Source organism: Rhipicephalus microplus, chromosome 1 (genome assembly GCF_043290135.1).
Source record: "Rhipicephalus microplus isolate Deutch F79 chromosome 1, USDA_Rmic, whole genome shotgun sequence".
In the NCBI taxonomy this organism is placed as follows: domain Eukaryota; kingdom Metazoa; phylum Arthropoda; class Arachnida; order Ixodida; family Ixodidae; genus Rhipicephalus; species Rhipicephalus microplus.
In genome coordinates this window covers 45,856,878-45,876,511 of record NC_134700.1, presented here as the reverse complement: position 1 = coordinate 45,876,511, position 19,634 = coordinate 45,856,878, and the positions used below count along the sequence as shown (strand labels likewise).

At 45.3% G+C, this 19,634-nt stretch overlaps 1 protein-coding gene across 1 annotated transcript in view; it reads right to left on the bottom strand.

Moving 5' to 3' along the window:
- LOC142765279 (monocarboxylate transporter 13-like) overlaps positions 1 to 19,634 on the bottom strand; it is a 452,218-nt gene that overhangs the window by 338,822 nt on the left and 93,762 nt on the right. The window contains exon 4 of the mRNA XM_075866021.1: positions 9,149 to 9,379. Within this exon, the coding sequence (XP_075722136.1) occupies positions 9,149 to 9,379 (231 nt within the window). The remainder of the gene's footprint in view (positions 1 to 9,148; positions 9,380 to 19,634) is intronic.

Genomic DNA, 19,634 nt, shown 5'->3' with positions numbered 1-19,634 from the left:
TTCTCTTTTTTGTCTGTGTTTGCACGCCAGAGAAAAAATATCAGTGTTCCTGCAATGCTTGGTGTACCCATACACGTTCTGATGTCACAAAGCTGACTGAGAACTTTTGCTTGCTTACTTTATGAGGAATTTAAAATATATTGGCTAACTAATGGTACAGAAAATTGTTCGAAAATATTTCGGGGTTCAATATTTATGTCAGGGTTAACTTAAGCGTTCGTTGAACTGATTGTGACTGGTTTATTTATGTTATGGCTCCATTTTTCAGCAAAAGCAGTTAATTTGTTTTTATTTTATTTTGTTATAGCATGCCTGGGAATGTACGTCAAGCTCACCACACTGGGCCAGCTGTGCCACTTCAAAAAAACTGCTTCGTTCCCATCTGCAAGCTTCAAGCAAGTTAATTTATGAAGCAAGCCAGTGGGGCATATAAGTTAGACACTACAGCAAGAGGAACGAATAAACACGAGTCTTTTTTGCAAGAAACGTCATTGATTTTGTGCTGTAGCAACATGTGGCTGCATACTTGGCCACATATATACACAGACAAGAAGCCTTGTTAACATCACTGGTAGGAGGTAATCAAGTTGTGAAGTGCAATGTCTCCTATTTAATTTATGAATCTGGCTTCCAACACTCATCATTATCTACCAGCCCTTCCCTGGCATACATCCAGGGTCGTCCAGCCGTCATCTGTCCACCACTCTCATCGTCCTCCGTCTGTCCACCATCCATCCACCGTCTGTCCGTCATCCGTCCACCACCGCACCATCTGCCCATCACTCCCACCATCCACGATCTGTCCATCATTACCCATTACCATAATCCACCAAGATGATGGGTCCCGTCATGCACACCATCTGTCCACCTCTCCCACCATCCACCATCTGCCCACCATCCGTCCATCATTACCTATAACCATAATCCACCAAGATGGTGAGTGGGGGGTCCCATCATGCCCACCATTGGGCTAATTTTCAATAGGAAACTTGATATAAAACTTACGTGTAAATTATGACACGCAAATAACTTTACCTTCACATCTCTTACAGTACGTCCTTCTGAAGCTGCTCCAACGAAAGTGATAGATGACAAGCATTGCAGACGCCAATACACACCCTACGTCTACACAATAAGATTGTGAAATTATTTATTCACACGTGACAGAGAATAAATATGCATGGATCTCACAAATATGTGCAAGGCGAAATAAAAACGTACGTGTAAAATAGGACATGCAAATAGTTTCACCGTGATGTCCCACATCGTCAAAGACGCATTTCAATCCCAGTAGCGCAACAGCCTATGTGCGGTAGCCGCAATCATAACTTCGAGACGCCACGACCACCGTTCCGCCAGCAAGGCAGCGATTTCTAAGCAAGCGCCGCCATTCAGCTCGAACAAGTGAACGCGAGACCAAACACGGCGTTGCACACGGAGCGTCTGCCATCAGCGATTTTCGACCAGGAGAGCCACCGTACGCTTGGTCAGCGCCAAGTTCCTTTGGAGCGAGGGCCTAAAAAACCGACAATAACGTGGCCCTTTTCCACAAACTCGAGTGAGTGCGAGTGCAGCGAAAAAACGCGAGTCCGCCGCCGTGGCAGCCGCCAGTGGCAGGCGCCAAGCTGCTTGCGACTGATTGACGGGGAACCAACTGTAATGGCGACGAATTTTCAGACTCGGTTCCGACGCTAGCGAAAGCCCCGCCAGCCCGTGCCGGTGCCCTTGAACGCGCGAAGTATTACAACCAAGCTTTTTACGGGCAACCGCAACGTCTTTTGGACGACTCAAAAACAGCGACAAGGTATCTGCCCATTTTCGTCAGCCCGGAGCTCAACATGGCGGCAAAGACAGGCGAGCACTCAATCAGCGAGCATCCGGATGGCCAAGGGCAATGGCGGCTAGTTTTTGGGTGGTCAAAAAGCACAGGCGAAGTGCAGGCGCCGAAGCCGACATTCGCAGGGCATTTCGTGCGTGCGACATACAAAACGACCGAGCCCGTTGCCGGCAAGCGCGATCCGTATCGCACACCCGACAAGTACGGCAGAATAGTGAATGATGACCTACTCGTGAAAGAATCCAGCGCTGATTTCAGCTCTGAGTCAAACTGAAATAATGTATCCGAGAAGCCGGCTGTCTTCTCGGCCGCCATGTTAGCCCTCATTTTAAACAGGTGGTGTCGTGAGTTGGTCGTGGCCATCTTGAGTAAGCCAGAGTTATACAGCCCGGCATGACGACGTGTCGAGACCTTCTCCAGACTTCATCGGTGCAGAAAAACGTAAAAGCAGCAGCGCACGCTCATACAAGCGCATACACGAAGCACAATGGCGTACTTCCTAGATCGTTGAGCTCTCTGAGTGCGATGGAACGCCAACCGTCACGAGCAAAATACGGGGGAAGACTGAGCTGGAGAGAGGAGGATGGCTAGTGTCCTTGACAACGATTTGCGCACGGCCCGCATCTCCTGCGTGGTTCATCCCTTTGGGGACTGAGTGGTTTCACGCAGTACGCATCCCTCTGTGGTTACTTCTCAACAGTCTATCCGTTCATCGCGCACGCCTCTTGGGCTCCATTACTTCTTTTTCGAGTAATTTTGCCTTAGAGTGTACAAACGCTGCTTACGCATCTCGTCATGTTCCTGACAGAGCTGAAAAACGTCGGCGACTGCCTGTGGATTCTTAGCGGCGGGCCTCTGGAAGGTATCGTCGTCAACTCTGTTTATGATGTGCTTCACTTTCTCGTTTTTGGCTAGAAATGTATGAAGCTTTCAGCGCTTTCGTCGCTACGAGAGAAGAGAGAATGTGATTGCAGCGTGTGACAAATCTTCGTAACTTCCCTTATACTGGAAGCATTTCTAAAATTTTCGCGGTGTTGAATTAGTGTGGCAATAAACTCCTTCAGTGAATTAATTTTGTGATTTCTCAGAAAAGTGTTCCAGGGCCCGTTTAAAGGTGGACCACTTGTTGATTTCACCTTCGTGGTTCATGAGCCACAGGCTGGCCACATTAGCGAGGTAAAAGCGCACGTTCGTAAGTTCGTTGCAGACTTGTTTTATTTGTTTCAAGCACTTACGATTTCTTACTGAATGATCCAATCCTCGACGTTTAATTCATCGTTGCCGTGAAAAATTGTTGGGTCGCGTTGCCGAAGCACGCCAGCACATAAGAATGTGGTTGGTGGGGCAGCTTCTGAAGGGCCAGAAGAACTCATGGGGAGCGATGATGGTAGCTTCCGATTGTGAAGTTCCAGATTGGTGGGAACTCCGGCTTCTCCACCAATAAAAGTAGGAGTGTTGTACGTCAAAAAAGGTTCAGACGTAGCTTGGCGAAAGGTGCTTTTAGGTACGAAGCTCATTAGAGTCGAGCCATGTCTCCATACTAACATACTAACATACTAACATACGTTTCAACATTAGGGTTCACTGCTCGCGTGTATATCAGAGCTTATTTTTGGCGTATCAATCACCAGCCAATTCTGGCCACTGGGAGTGCTCCATGAACTTAATTTACAAACTCACCTGATACAAATGTGTATTACGCTTTGCGATAACAAGTTCGGACGTCGCTTCCTTGAATTATGCCCACGAATTGTGGTCCAATGTAAGTTCAGCCTATTGTCCACTCATTAATTTGAACAATTTCACAGTCGCCTTCGAGTATAATTGAATAAGCAGATTGGCTCGAAAATGTTCTAATTGTGATTTCTGTCACATGGCTTTGTGTGACAAATCTGTGGCTCAACTTTACATACAAAACTAATAGGTTCAACTACTGCAATCAGATGTACCCTTTTTTTCGGACACCGTGTGTTAACATACCCGCATAGTATATTGGCAGAGTTCATTAAATAGAGGTAAGAGCAAATGTTAAGAATGCTTCATAATTCTCTCAGCCTCTTTCATAAAACACTCTCCGAAATTTCCCTGTGCACAGGCTTTCATTCTCCTACTCCTATTATCAGACGTTATGTATTCCAGAGTAGTGAGCCTTACCTTGTCGTGCAGGTGACCTCTGTAAGACTTGTCTCGTTTAATGAAGCGACGAGTGTTTGCACAGTTTCTTATTTCAGAACCTTCAGTAATTTTTTTGTTTCAGCGCTATGGTAGCTGTACCTTCCATTGCCATGCAACAGTCTTTACATTCGCAGCAATTCATACTCAGTGTGAAAAAGAAGTGCCACTAAATATGCACAACTACAGGCCCATTTACTACCTAGTTATATCTCATACTTTATGCAAATTTTGACACGTAGAATGAAGTACAGTATGTTTGCACTCCATCATATTAACTATCCAATAAATGTAAAGCCTGCAAATTTTGTGTAAACTGAGTAATTCATAAAGCAAGAAACAATTAGTTGTGCTCCAGATTTTGTACAGCTTGAGCATACCGTAAACTATCACTGCATTTCAGTATAAGACTTTCATTTGTCTCCCTAGTATATTGGCGTCTAATAGGGTTGTTGCATGGCAACTGTTGAGCTTCTTGCGTTTCAATCTGAGTAGCTTGGAAACCAATCGTCTCTTTCTTGTTCAGTTTTCTGAGAAGAAGAAAAAAACAGTGACGATGTGGGTGAGACAGAAATAATTAAACGAGAAAGAGTTTAATAAATAAAGTGTCTTCAACCATGCCTTGCGAATAATTTAGCCCATGAGTCTGCTTTCAGAGATGACACATTCTTCACTGACTTGAGGTAGGTTCAGCGATGAAGCGCCCAAGTGTACACTATGAAGAGGTCTTTGGAGATAGCGGTTGAGTTGTAAGAGGAATGAACAGTCGTGGTTACTCTGGTAGAAGCGTGGATGAATTTGTGATGCATGACTGAAAAGAATTTATATGGGAATACTGCATATAAAAACGGTAGCAAGGAAATAATACTCCTATTTTCTGAAGTTAAGTAGTGAATGACATTTGGTGAATTTTTCTTAGTGAGGTTCTTTGGAGGACAAAGCTAGGTAATTGCAAAATTCAATGGACTACATCCTTCATGTAAATGCAATATGCTTGATTGCAAACTCAAGAAAACTGCACAAATGCGTATATTTGCTACAAGCCTGCAGAAATATACTTATGTAAAGAGCGAACACTCCTGTGGGGCCCTGCGGGCGAGCTACTGCGCTGCTCTCAGTGCCACGAGTGGCTGGTCAGACCTATAATTTCTTCGGCATACACAAAAGAAGGAAAAATTTCTTCTGACACTGGGATTCTAACCCGTACCCTCACGCTCAGAAAGCGAGCATCTTTACCACTAGGCTATGCACCCACGCTTCCACAATGAGAATACATGTGCAATACATTTGAATGTTGAGCCTGTAGAAGTGTGGTTTGACCCAATGGTCATAACAAATGCAAAAAGACAACACTTTCCAGACAGTCTTTACTGATTTTTGCTGCAGAGCAATAAACGTCCTAAGCGGGATACGATGCAGAACCGACACGCAGAATGGCACAAATTGATTCAAACTTTTCTTTAAAAAACGTTTGATGTCAAACTCGGGTATGCATGGTCCACCTGGGGTAGCTATTTCATGCTTTGATTAACAGGTAGAATCGAGAATGGGCACATCTGGTGGTTGTTCAGACCCTTCCTTGCTCGACTACTAAAAGGCTTGAGTGGCCACTCTTTACGACAGTATAATTCACTATGCTAAAAGCTCACTTGGCTTTACCATTCATTGAATTTATGAACAGATATTGCAGCAGATTCAGTTTGAGCCGATACAGGTAAAACTTATTCTTTGATGATGTAATTTGTGTTACAAAGTTTAGCAGTAAAGACATTTTCAGTGAATGTGAGAACGAAGAAAACAATCTCAAACATTCGCAAGGAGAACATGTTATTAGCTGGACAACTCGAAAAGTCAAATGATACGACAAAAACTGCATCATATGAAAAAGAAGAGGGCCATGTTGAAATGCAAAGCAGTGCATTTTAACTCACCGGTGTGCACGCCCACATTGTGCATGCTTATTTTGTTTTTGTAGGCAGTCTCCGAGCAATATGCCGGCGTTGAATTTTCACGCTGGAAGCTGCGCATCTCAACGTCGGTGAAGCGCCGCAACTGACATTGTTCACACGCTTTAGACAGATTTGTTTCGTCACAGCAGCACGCAAAGTATGACACACAAGCTAGCATTCGTGTGTAAAAGCTGACTTAAAGCGGACCTTTATAATTTATTATTGGGTAATTTTGTCCTACGGCATCAATTGTGCAACTTCGTTTCTTCTGTGCAGAGTACCAGTGGCTAGGACCGTAAATTCATTGCTGCAAGTCAGGCGGCCTGGTGTTCTGGAGTCTCGTACGCTGCAAATGGCGTCAGCGAGCCGCTCGAAGCCCAAGGCATCTCCATAAAAGGTGGTTGAGGTCTGTTTCCCGCACCATCATGGGACAAAATGGGAAGCTTGAGGTTGCGTAGAGTAGCCCCACTTCACGCGGATTGAAAGCATCACAGTGGCTTCACGTGAATCCTGCAGAGAGATACCTCCTCTTGACGAGTAAGTTCACTCGGAAGGTCATGACCAAACGGAGGTATGACAGCTTGCGTGATGTTCCGAAACTGTTCTTTCTGAGTGTTCACAATGTGAGAATGTGGCAGCAGGAGCAAAGATAAGGGTGCATATCACGCTTACAGGATGACAAGTGGCATCCGCAGTGGCATGAGCCGGAACACTACATCGGCGAATCCAGCACACTTAAAATGAGCGCGGATAAGCTGCAGCACACCGGTGAAATCGCACTGTTACACCCACAGAATGGTCAACGCGTTGGAGTGCGCGAGCAGCGCTTCCATCGAGTCCACGTAAAGGGTGACACTTAACTGATGGCTGCTGCATTCCGACGAGTAGCTGTAATGCTGCAAGATTATCGCAAAGAGCAATCATCTCTGCCAGTATGAACATAATTTGGATCTCTAAGACACAGGAACAAGTCTGGTCGACATGTGGGTGAGAAGGGCACACTAAGGAAGTGCGCAGTATGAATGGTGTTAACCCGGCATTCAAATATGCTTTCTGTTTGAGTTTTTTCAGATTCCAAAATTCAATAGTGCAATTAATTGGGTTTACCGAGACGGATTCACCTCTCGATGGATACATCCAACAGGCCTGTCGGTGGTCACTTGACAATTATCCCACAATGACTTGGTAATGTAGATCGATAAAAGGTACCCCATTGCAATTCGACCAATTTAACTGACCAAAACGCAAGCAATGCAATGCGTGAAGGTAATCTCAATACTTGAACACAGACATTAACCGCTCTTATATTAACAGCAGAAGTAATACAAAACAATTCCCCACCATTTTTTATGAAAAACAACCCGGTAACTACGCTTCTATAATTCGTTTAATGTTTTCTGAAATAAAAATTGTAGGCGCGTTAAGCGCCCTTAATAGTGTAAGTGCAAAATGATTTTACCGTCCGCTGAAAAAAGAGTGAGTAGCTCCACTATAAGCGCAACTTGATGGAATTAGCCATGAGCGGTTCTTTTACTTTGTACGGCCATCCATGGAACTTGAGAGATTCGTGACCTTGTTAGGTAATAAGGTCACCTTCACTATTTCGACGTCTTGTATGTTTTTTCTGTGTTCGATGGTGTTATCGTGCTCGCGATGACGTGGCTACGTCCTGACGAATATTTTCAACAAGTACCAAGACAAACACCATGTGCCTTCAGAGAAAACTAAAAACGTGGAAGCAGCTCGCAATAAATTCAACAGTTTACACGATGTACGTCCGTGTACGGCCGACCAAACAACAAAAAAAGTGTTTGCGCCACTTAGGGAATTTCACCATTACAAAAAAAAAAGTGTGTTGTCACTATAGCAGATATCCACTGCATTGTATACTCGTGACACAGTCGGCTACGAGACATTAACAAGGCCATCGCTCGCAAGTTGAAACGTGCCACTCCATGAAAGCGTGATGTGATGAGCAGCTGCATGACATGGAGCGCAACGAACCCCCGAACACGGCTTTTTTTTTCGCAAAAACAGCATAACGAGCAGATTCTTCATGGCACTTTTTGTGAAGCGGGGGCGGCATAAAAGTTTCCGCTGGTCGTAGGTCTCAACCAGGTTCCATCGATTGTTGAGCACTCACCGTGGCAATCACGTGTATGCGCATGTTGTGCCGTTCTACATTGCTGCTTTGCGGTCCACATAACTAATGAAATATGCAAAGTTGCCGCGCCCTCATGTGTAGAAGCTTTAAGGTAGGTCATAGGCTACCTTAACCGAGCCTCACTGATGTACGAGGAAAGTTCTGCGATAAGTACAAAATACGTTCTTGAAATGCGTTAAAGGCAGATGTATGGCTAAGGTTGACCTAAGTCATTAAGATAAGTTTAAGTTTGCATTGTGAATGGAGGGCTTAGCTAGCCGAACGTTCAGAACAATTTCGGATGCTTTACCGCAAAAAAAATCACGAGCATGTCGTTATGAAACCATGCTAGCTGCCTCAACTTTTAAGAAAATATATATGAATGAAGCAGCTCCGTTTTCTTGTTCATTGACAACTAACGTATATTTTATCTTTAGGCACACGGCCTGGTCATCCCTGTTCCATTTTTAAACATGGAAAGTGATCTTTTTGAACCAATGTCCGCCATAGTTCACCTATACCGTTTTCAAAGTATTTCGAGCTCTCATTAACGGCAAGATTTTTTTTGTTCCTATAATATTTTTTGCCTGTAGTTCAATGGAGAGAAGCGTGTTGTACATAGACATTTTATAGACGATTGATAGAGTGAACGTTGTACACCGCTGCTGTTACACCTTCTGTTAGCCATATCCGTCAAAGAACAGAACGGACAGAAAATTACACGAATTCATTACGGTGACAAGAGGTGAAAATCTGAACAGCTGCTTTTTACCTGAGACGAATGAAAGGCCGCCCAGTGTGGTTCCCATGATCGAGAACAATAATAGCGAGTGTCGTAATAATGATGATTATCAATATTCTTGCCAACTTTAGTGTTGACGACTACGCCAACGTTAACCTCTCTCATTTCGTCGACCATATAATTATTTCGCTTTCATAAACAAGCCATGTCCGGCCACTGAATAGTTCAGGTAAGTTGCACAAGGACACGTGCCCTATTTTGGATAAACATAGAAAACGCACGGGCCAGTTGGCGAGTGAACACACCTGGAAGGTGTCCGGACCTCCTTGGTCAGGCACCATCGTCAGCTGCAAGGCATCCGTTGGAGAGCCCCTCCCAGTGGGTGACTGCACGCTGGAAGATACGTCGTACACGGCCAGCGGACGCACCCCGCGTCCAGCACACAGTTCTGAGGGCTCATATGTGTTCGTCAGGCTGTCACTGTCGGAAGAACTAGGACCTCCGACAGGGCGCATCAGCGAGCCTGCTACAACACCCTGCACAAGCATTGCGTCTACTTTATCTCATCATCGAAAACCGTGTGCGATGGAGAAAGTATACACAGTGAAACGTCACTCGTACGAACCTCAGGGAACGCCAAGAAACTGTTCGTTAAAGCGACCCCGACATAGTTTTTTATTCACGAATTTATAAATTCGGTATCTACGACCTTTTGGAACAAACCTAGGAAGAACTTTTTTTCTTGATTTTCAAAAAAGAATAGCGCTAGAAGTGAAAAATCTTTGAAAAGGAAACGCCCCCTCCCCCAGCGCGCGGAGCACAGGGGCCGAGCATGAGAGAGATGGACGCGTGGAGAGGTGTCATCACCGTACGGATCAAAACGCTCGGCTGCCTGCGTCGCTCAGAAAGCTAAGCCAACGACTCCTCTATATTTTTTCAGTGCCCGACCAACTTTGGGCTGTCTAGCAGGCCCGTGGAGCAGCCGATAAGCTTGGCCTAACGGTCCCGACGTGCGAGTCGCCCGCTGCGCGCTGAAGCGCGCCATGCAGGACCACAATAAAGTTTCGCAACCAACCAACCTACCAACCCATGCGAAGGAGAGGATATGAACGGAAAGCAACCGTCGGTGCTAGTGCAGCCTTTCGCCGCCAGGCACCGCAACTGGAGTAGAAATGCCGCCGCGTCGGCCCTCAAGGAAACCAATTCCGCTTGCATTCGCAGCTGCTATACGGCTCAGCTTTCGGCTGTATTAGCGGTTAAGAAGTAATGGAAACTTGGAAGCAAGAATCGTTAGGCACTTGTTGTTCTGGGCACTCAGCTCATTTCAAAGGCTTGAGTCGTTCATGACTACTTGATCTAGATGCTCGCGTGTCCTCTGCTAGGCCTATACTAGACAGCTCATGCAAGTAATCCGCGGAAGATCTTTTTGTCACCGTGGCGTTTGCGTGACTGATAGTTGCTTTCTGACTAAATTAAAGTAGATTTTTGAGAAAAGCTCTATATTAGAAACTTCGGTGCCTAATTTTGCTTGATTCTCGCTACTCTCTAGTGGCGTAGAAAATTACGCGCAAGCTTGTTGTTCGTGCACTAAATAGCACGAAATTCCACTAGATTGCTTCCAGAGATATACATCGTCATCCGTTCCCTTCGCAAAGCATTACATGTGTTGCCACTGAAAAAAAGCAACTGTCAAAAAACGAGAAACTGTGGCAGGTGATTTCACCATGTCAGAGCTCGAGATGACAGGCATGAAAAATGCGGCCAGCGGTCAGTTGCTTGAGCTTTTCTGTGTATTCGTAGACTTACTTTAATATCGGGCTGCTCAGCTCTGTTTTTTTTTCTTTTGGCCTCTTAATTCGATAGCGAGCAGGGTAGAGGCCGATTGGCTGTGTGGTGACCAAGGGCTCCCGTTCAGCTTCAGGGCGCAAGATTAGCGTTGCCAGTGGGAGTGATCACGAAGCAGCGTTGTCACTGATAGAGTCATTTGTTGACAGTTCGGAAGCAGCGAACTCCCGTTTAGTGATACCAATTGCCTTGTTGCCAAACGTGACAGGTAGTCTTTAGCCGCCACTACTTATAGCTTATAAAATACTCGGGTTGTAAAAGACGGCTACATATTAGAGGGCAGTACGAAGATTTATTAGGAAACCAATGGTTCTGCCTGTTTACTGCAAGACGCTCCCCCTGAACACCAGCGGAAGCTGCAATTTCACGACGCTACAACCATACACTGCATTAGGGTGATAGCTTTAAATGCCTCATCAAAAGCGAAGTTTGATTGCCAGCAATGTACGGCATCTTCACGAGTCGGTGGTGTGAACACGAGTGTTGCAAGAAATCATCATTACGTTAAACCGTCATCATGTTTTAGAAATGTTTGTGACGTACCAGGAGGTCACATAACTTGACGGCATTATATAACGTATTCGCTTAGTTGAAATGGACCGATCATGAAAGCAGTGCACAGCCAGCTCAGAGACAGAAAACTAGCTTTGTCTCCAATTCTTGAGGCAGTAAAAAAACCATGTTCGGTGCAGAAGTAGGAAACATTCAGTGGATTGAATAGGAAGAAAACGAGGATAGTTTTCGCTTTTTATAAGTCTCAAGTGAATTCATAATTGACCAGCAAGTGTTTTTTTTTGGTAACAAATGACAAATGAAAAAGGATAATGCGATTTTTCCCGTCAGGTATGCAGAGCGGTACACTGCAGTATCATATACTTAAGCACGCAAATAATGAGGTTGCTATAGCTTGAAAGAGGAAATAAAACGCGAATGCTATAAAACTAAAACGCATATACGGAACTGGTAGCACGGCCTCACAGAGCCCGGAAAAAACAGTGCGCCGCTATGTTCGTGTTAGTTTTCATCCTCCCTGCATCCGTGAAAGCCGTCAAGAAAAACGAGTGCTAATTTAATTAACTCGTATGAAAACACAAATTCGCGAGCTTCCCAATACGCGCAGCCGTTCATCGCCGGCATATCGTGGATGGATGGATGGATGGATGGATGGATGGATGGATGGATGGATGGATGGATGGATGGATGGATGGATGGATGGATGGATGGATGGATGGATGGACGGACGGACGGACGGACGGACGGACGGACAAACGGACGCACGGACGGATGGATGGATGGATGGATGGATGGATGGATGGATGGATGGATGGATGGATGGATGCATGGATGGATGGATGGATGGATGGATGGATGGATGGTTGGATGGATGGATGGATGGATGGATGGATGGATGGATGGATGGATGGATGGATGGATGGATGGATTGTTGTGGCTGTACCTTTTAGATTGGTCGGCGGCTGATGCAACCTAGCGGTAATACTTAGTGAACAGAAAACTAGATTTACCTTTTTTCTTCTTTTAATTGTGAAGTTGTGGACTGTTTTTTCGCAGTGAAAGATTTATTTTAACTCGTGCCTTGATTTTAGCCAGCAATTAGATAACCTCCTTCTAATTAATTCTACCCACCGAAAGTCTATTTTGCCCTCCCTGTCCCCAAACGTCAGTGCTTTGCAAAAATCTGCGCCATCATCCTGATCAATAGGGTGAAGTTCTTTGTCAGGTGTTCCGCCGTTTCCTCCTGCTCTACACACGCACTGCATACCGTGTCCATCTCATCGTACTTGGCCCGATAAGTCTTGCTTCGCAATACTCTCGCCCTGCCCTGAAACAGAAGAGAACTACCCCGAGTATTATCAATTATCCTCTTCTTGGCAATTTCCGGCTTAAAATTTTGATAGATCACTAGTGCAGACTCTCTGAAATTATCAGTGTTTTACATCGACGCAGACGCCGCCTGGCTTTCGATATACGCACGAAAGGCGCGCTTTCTCATTCGTGCAAAAAGGCGAAGTGACAGTGTACAAATTAAAACAAATACGAATGCAATACTGGTGTAATTGATGATTGATATGTGGGATTTAACGTCCCAAAACCACTATATGATTATGAGAGGCGCCCTAGTGGAGGGATCCGGAAATTTTGACCATTTGGGGCTCTTTACCGTGCACCCAAATATGAGCACACGGGCCTACAACATTTCCGCCTCCATCGGAAATGCAGCCGCCGCAGCCGGGATTTGATCCCGCGACCTGCCGGTCAGCATCCGAGTACCTTAGTCACTAGAACACCATGGCGGGGCTGCAATACTGGTGTAAGCTGTATAATATGTCAAAGAGCTACATGCGAAAATTCAAGACCGTATTTTTCGTATCTCACAAAAAAAAACGACACAATTGTGGAACTACACTCATTGTCAATAGGGCGCGCGATATACTTCTGTGGCGTTCGCTGCGTTGCCAAGAGAAGTTGTCCGGAATGAACCCGCGATGCAGAATTACTGCGTGGCATATAATTGTAAACCTATGGAGTTTTGCGAACAAGCATCCACACCTATCGGTGCAGTTTTAGGTAGTGCAAAGCCCCACTGCCTTGTACCGTTTTCTGCACAACCAGGTGTAACTAGCACGTGTGAAACGAACGATTGAGCGAAATATTAGCTGTGTTTGCGCAATGAACAAAAATAATCATAGCATATCCACGGAGTGAATGATGATGAGTGTGGCGAAGCGTCGGTCCAGAGGAAAGGCTGAACGAACTGATGGACGAATTGACAGACAGACAGACAGCCAGATGGACGAACGAATGGATGAATGCACGGACGCATAGAAGCACGGACAGACTGACGGACGCTTCGCCCCAGTCATCATCGTTCACTCCGTGGATATGCTGTGACACCGTTTTTATTGACTTGCGATGCAATGTTATGACCTTAAAAACTTCGACGGCGACACGGGACGTACCTACGGCGTCAGGAGCTTCGCCCCCAAAAAAGCTGCGAATTTCTGTCCGCCTGCCGAACGTGTCCTTCAACCACCACGAAGTGGTTGCTAGTTCACTCGCCAGAACTACGGCGAAAACAAGAGCAGACGCAACAGCATGGAAAAGAACCTCAGTGAATTGCCATGGAATGCGTTGTGAATTGCCACGGACGTAAAGGACTTCCACTTTACCGATTTCCGTTGCTTTGAGCAGAATGGCGACAGCTGTGTATACGGGCCGTTGCGAACGTGCTGCGTAAGCCAATCACAGCCGGTCGCATGAGAAAGTGTGATAATGCAGGTACCTAGCTCCTATTGTTTTGAGTAACCTTGACGGAGAACCGTGGTAATTTGATTATGAAGTTCAACAGAGCATCTTCCCGTGGTGCGCACTGTATGCAATATTAGACTGGTGACGCGCGCGAAAAACATCGCACACACCGTGACCACCAATAACCTGAAGTGGTCGCCACCGCGTAGCATAGCGCACGTATGCTTAGACGTTCTAGCATTATCATAGCAAATGCGGACACGTAGTATGTCATACAAGTAAATGGCAAAATGCTGGTTGAACCAGAATCGGGATTTGCTTCACGTTGGTCTCCGCGATTGCCGGAGCCATCGCGGAGGCCTCGGTTTTGCCTTTTGTTGTACGCGACAAAGCTTACGCATGTATCCCCGATCGCAGTACATATAAACAGAAGACAACTGTCAACATAACATTCTAGGGTGCGTAATAAAACAGGTCAATGCAAAGGAAGCGACAGAATAATAGAGAATGCAACTTAAAAGGTGAGAATCGGCAAGGCCATTCATGCTAGATAAAGCGAGCTTCTTACCACTGGTAGTAACATACATTTCTCGCGTATGACTATATTGATCACTTTTGGCATCATGTGTATGCCCATATTTCACGCATTTAGGCTTTACAGAACGCACGTTGGAGTGCTTGCCTCAAACTCGCTGTCATGCAATGATCGCGTGCACTAAAATTGCCAGTTATAGCACTCCAGAACAACTAAACAATCTTTTGCTTTGTGCGCGCAGCTTGTTTTGATGAGCTCCCCTACTTCTTTGAAGCGAGGTTGGATTGAAGTAGTAAGCTTGCCAGGTCCATTGGTCTTGAAGCATGGTTTAAGAAAACGGCGCCACAAGATGAACGAAAGAGGAGTGCCTATGCACCTTCGCTTACGAACAGCTTCCTTTGCACGACCCAGTTAAGGCTAGCGCGGCGGTGAGGGCGCTGGTGGCGGTGTTTATTGCTGCACCACCTGGGCAGGGTCTGACGTCTATAGATACCGCTGCACATTTGGTCTCCATCAGGTCACTTTTCAAAAGCTTCCTCGGGATCACAAGATCGCTACAAAATGCGTCACAGCAAGTAAAAGAAAAAATTTCAAACCTGCAAGAAAGTCGCTGGGATCGACGATCAAGTGTGTGCGACGGAACAGCGACGCGGTTCCTTCTGTGTTTCCGTACCTGAGGGCGCCCTCGCCGCCAGAGTTGCCAGAGCTGACTACTTTACTCGAGATTGGATACTTTAAGAAGGTCGCGGCTACAAACAAGTGACGTTGACTACTTTCTAGCTATTGTTCTGGCTCTGGAATCAACGGTTAATTTACTCTAAAGTCAAGGGAAACTATGAAAAAAGTACGAGGCGTTCATTCACAATGCCGGCTGCGGCTCCCTCATTGTAACCGCATTTTCTTTACTGAGGGTCCCAAAAACATGTGCTTGCGCCGAAAACGTGCGCCAGCCGCCTTTGTTTTGCCATTAATAATGAAACTCATATGGGCTAGGCAGCCCTGTAACGTAGCTGGCGAGGGACTCGTTCAGGCTTTCTAGCCGCTATATCCGCCTCACGCGCTACTTTTTTGAGCTCTATAGGTGATGCCACCATAGGCGAACGTTGGCGAAAAGTGAATCATCGCGGCTCGTAGAAGCCTTGCCGAAAGGCTCGATGCCTCGTTTGTTTTTTCCATAATTTTTCATTCTGGTTTCTTATTAACACTGCTGAGGATGCTGCATTTCTCAGCCATGACGTTTGTTATGTCGACTATTCTCTTTTACTTGTTTCGAAACGACAGGCCCGTTTTTCCTCCCTGTGCGCGTACAACGCAGTGCCGGCGCTTTTTACGTCAATGCGTCTAAGCTATTGTTGGTTTATCTCTTAGCACATGCAGACGCAATAAAAAAACAAAACATTTGACTTTGAAGAGCCTGTGGTCGGTCTTATTTTACCAGTGACTTTAGCTGCAGGATACACATCACGCCATGTGCTGCGTGACCAAATACGATAAACACATTAAAAACCTTGCCACGAGAGGCATTTGTTTCCCTGGGCCCATATTGAGGAGCGAGTGCAGCACCTTTGTCAAGTTGAAGATGTCAGTGCTGATATGTCAGTAATGTAACTATAAACCTACCGAGATGCATCAGGTGCTAATCTTATGCAATATATTGAAGACAGGACATTGAAACATGTTTTCTTTAAATTTTGTGCAGAAGCGGAGCGAGTGTTTTTTGTTGTGTCTCTTACAAAAAGCGACTTGAGGAATCGAATGTCACATGAACTTCTCGCAATCGGGAGGATAAAATTTGGACTACGTATACAAGGTGTTACAGGCTCAAGATTACCGTGATTAAAAAACTGCGCTGCTGTTACTGTAAAATACGAAGCACTTCGCTTACTCTAAATTAACAGTGCCGCGGGGCATGCTGGCAACAGTGAGCTCAAATATGTACATTTGGCTGTCGGTGCTGTATATTACCTGCCGCTTTCCTACCCTCATCGTCTCTTCCAGGAAGTGACTTGCTCTTTGTTTGCTCTATTTTGACGTAACAGACTTTGATGATATGTAGAATTTTGTATTTTTAAGCGTCAGATTGAGGCAATTATTCAACTAAGCCAAAATAATGTCTGCGTAATTTTCTGGCTTCAGAATAAATTAGTGGCTGTTGGTGGGCTGCTGTTCTGGCATTCTTGGTAGATTTTGTGGCTTTTTTTTCTCTTCGAGGATCTGGCAACCCTGCTCGCAGCCACCACGAGTTGCCTTCACGAAAAGAAAAAGGTCACAGCATATCCACGCAGTGGATCATGAAGGGTCGAAGATTTGGAGTTACACCGGTAAACCGTGAATCCTCCTTACATTTTACCGACGCGATAATCATTTAAAGACGTGACAAACGTGGTATAAACACAACGTACTGTTTCATTATGCGTTTATGATAGTGATACAGGGCTTCTATTCACCCTTATTTAAAACTGCTTTGTAATCGCAGACCTCGCAGCTGTGGACGAAACTGAAATCTAGAAAATCCCGCTTGAAGTACGCATCAGCGCCATTGACATCGGGTTGCGATCTCTTCAAGTGCTTGGCCGCAGCATCCCGCGCCCGTGCAGCAGTCGTGTGCGGCCGCTTCTGCCTCATGAGAGCACGCGTCGGAGCGAGTGCTGGGGTGCCAGAGTGAGAGGCTCCGATTAAAGAAGAGCGATGCTCCTTCAATCAATGAGATTCGAGTGCAAATGCGCCATCTAGTAGTCACCTATCACACTTGAGCACGCGTCTACAACGCTGTGGTGCGGATGGATGTATAGATGAGCGTCATTTTTATAACGGAGTGTTGACATGTGTGCCACCAGGTTCGCAAAAAAACGAACACATATATTTTTTATGTTGGCCTAGCCCTTTATTTTTTTAAATATATCGTTCGTAATGAAAAAAAGAAACATAGAAATTTGTCTTTAATCTGTGTGCTTCTTCAGGCAGAATGACTTCATTTTACCCCTAAATAATATTTAATAAACATATTTCAATTCCACCAATGCAGTTTTGATGGAGCGAGTGGGAAAAAAGCGTCAGGCCACCTGGCTAAGTTCACACCCCCAAATTACACCAGGCAGAGGTAGCGGTGGTGACAGAATACGCGACTCAGTAGCTCACTTTCGTTATACAAATATATGGACACATATGTAATCCACACATTCAAAACGGAGACAGTACAGGCTGTAAACACTTGACTTAACAAAACGTATAGATGAGCATGGTTGCAAAGGCTTTGTGACAATATGGCAAAACAAAACATTAAGAGCAGAACTGAAAACAGACACAGAACATGGCAACACATTGCGTGATACACATGTGGGCGGTAGAGGCTAATAATGTGCTTTAGCATTAAAAATACACAAAAATTCATGGAACTGTGCTAGTGTTAAATTTGTTTTTCAATGTCTGCAAAACGAAGAACATTTAACTGTAACAGTTACTAATAAAACATCTTCGCATACTATAGTTTGCTCTTCTGTAAGGAAGTAACCAAAGAGCCTAATTACGATGTTGATATTGTGACTTGTAAGTTTGGATATCAGCTATCTTCGATAATGTAGACAAATGTGTTCCTTGTTTTATCTTATAGTATCGTAGCAGTCTATATTTGTAATAGTTGAAAGCGTAAATGATGATGTGCTCAATAAACATATATTGAATGTTATGTGTGTATCGAATTTTATAAACTAAAGAAATGGTTTTATTATGTATTACAGATTTTTAAAATTACTTTGTGTCCTCATGGCCCACAGTAATTTAGAGTAATTTAAATGCGAAAGAAATACAGCGTGATTTATTGCAAGTTTTATCTTTAATGGTAGCAGCAATATATGACGCAAAATTATGCCAACAGCTCGAGGCCTTCAGTGAAGCATTATTGAAATGGTCATTGGATTCACTACATACTTTGTGGGAACTAGACTTCAAGCGATTTCTGTCCTTCACCTCTACGTTTCTGCTACCAATACTTTACCCATCCCAATTCTATTGCGAACGTGTTTAGCTCTTCAAGTTTGTTTCTGAAAGCCAAAGTATCATGTAGGCTTGTGATGAGTAAAAGATGGGCACGAAGCGCGTGCCGAATGTGGAAGTACGGTGACGGTGCGCGAGGAGAAAAAGAGTGACCAGAGGATCAGAAGATTCGAGGTTTGAATTCTCGCAGGCTTGCGAAAAAATCGTCACGAGTTTATTTCGAGAGCCCTTGCGAAGGATGGATGTGAGAGCAACGAGAGACAGACGTAGCGAGACGGACGTGGCAAGACGAACACACTTTGTCACACCAAACAGTGACAAAAGAATTCAAGAAGACAAAACACTTGCGAGTACATAGAATTACTCCAACCACATCCTGTACATAGTCAAACCAAAACAGACTGTACTCCAATCTAAATCCATCTCCAGCCCTAGTCGCAAGCCCTAACCCAATATAGCGTCAACAATAAAGCGTTGTTACGACTCGTCGCTCTGCGACTCGTGGCACCTGCAATGGCGATTCGGACGTTGATGTTCTCTCCAAGCTTCTAGAGTCATCGTCCTCTTTTGTCGAATGAGCCGTTCGACCTCTCTGTCAGTTGTTTCCGGTCTTCGTCTTATTATCAGGCTGAGCTAGGCAACGCCTAACTCGTCAACGGCGTCTTGCCTTTGGTGTGGGCCACATGCGTTTTCACTGCAAACGGAGGAGCTGTAGTCCATCCAAGAACTCCTGTGACAGGTCGCAGCAAGTCCGGGAAGCATCACTCGAGTCTTCTGAGATCAACGGCCGCTGCTCGAGCCTCTTCGCTTACAGCCTCCGCACGCGGTGGCTCCACTGCTTCCGTCGCAGTGGTGACGCTTCTCTCCCACGTCTTCGCAGCTTGGCGTCACAACACACAGTGCCAGCTCATCCTCTGGAATTTTTCTTCTCGGCTCAGATCACGTGCCACGAGCCTTTCTATAATTAATCTTTTGCGTCCACGTCACTGGTGTGCCTTCCCTCGGATGACTCTTCTAACCTCATGCACCGCCGCCGCGCTTACCCGATTGGCACGCCCTCGTGCCTCTTCTTTACTCATCACAAGGCTTGTACGCACACTTATACCTGGGTGGATATCGCCGCATTCAATCAGAACATGTTAGATCGTTTT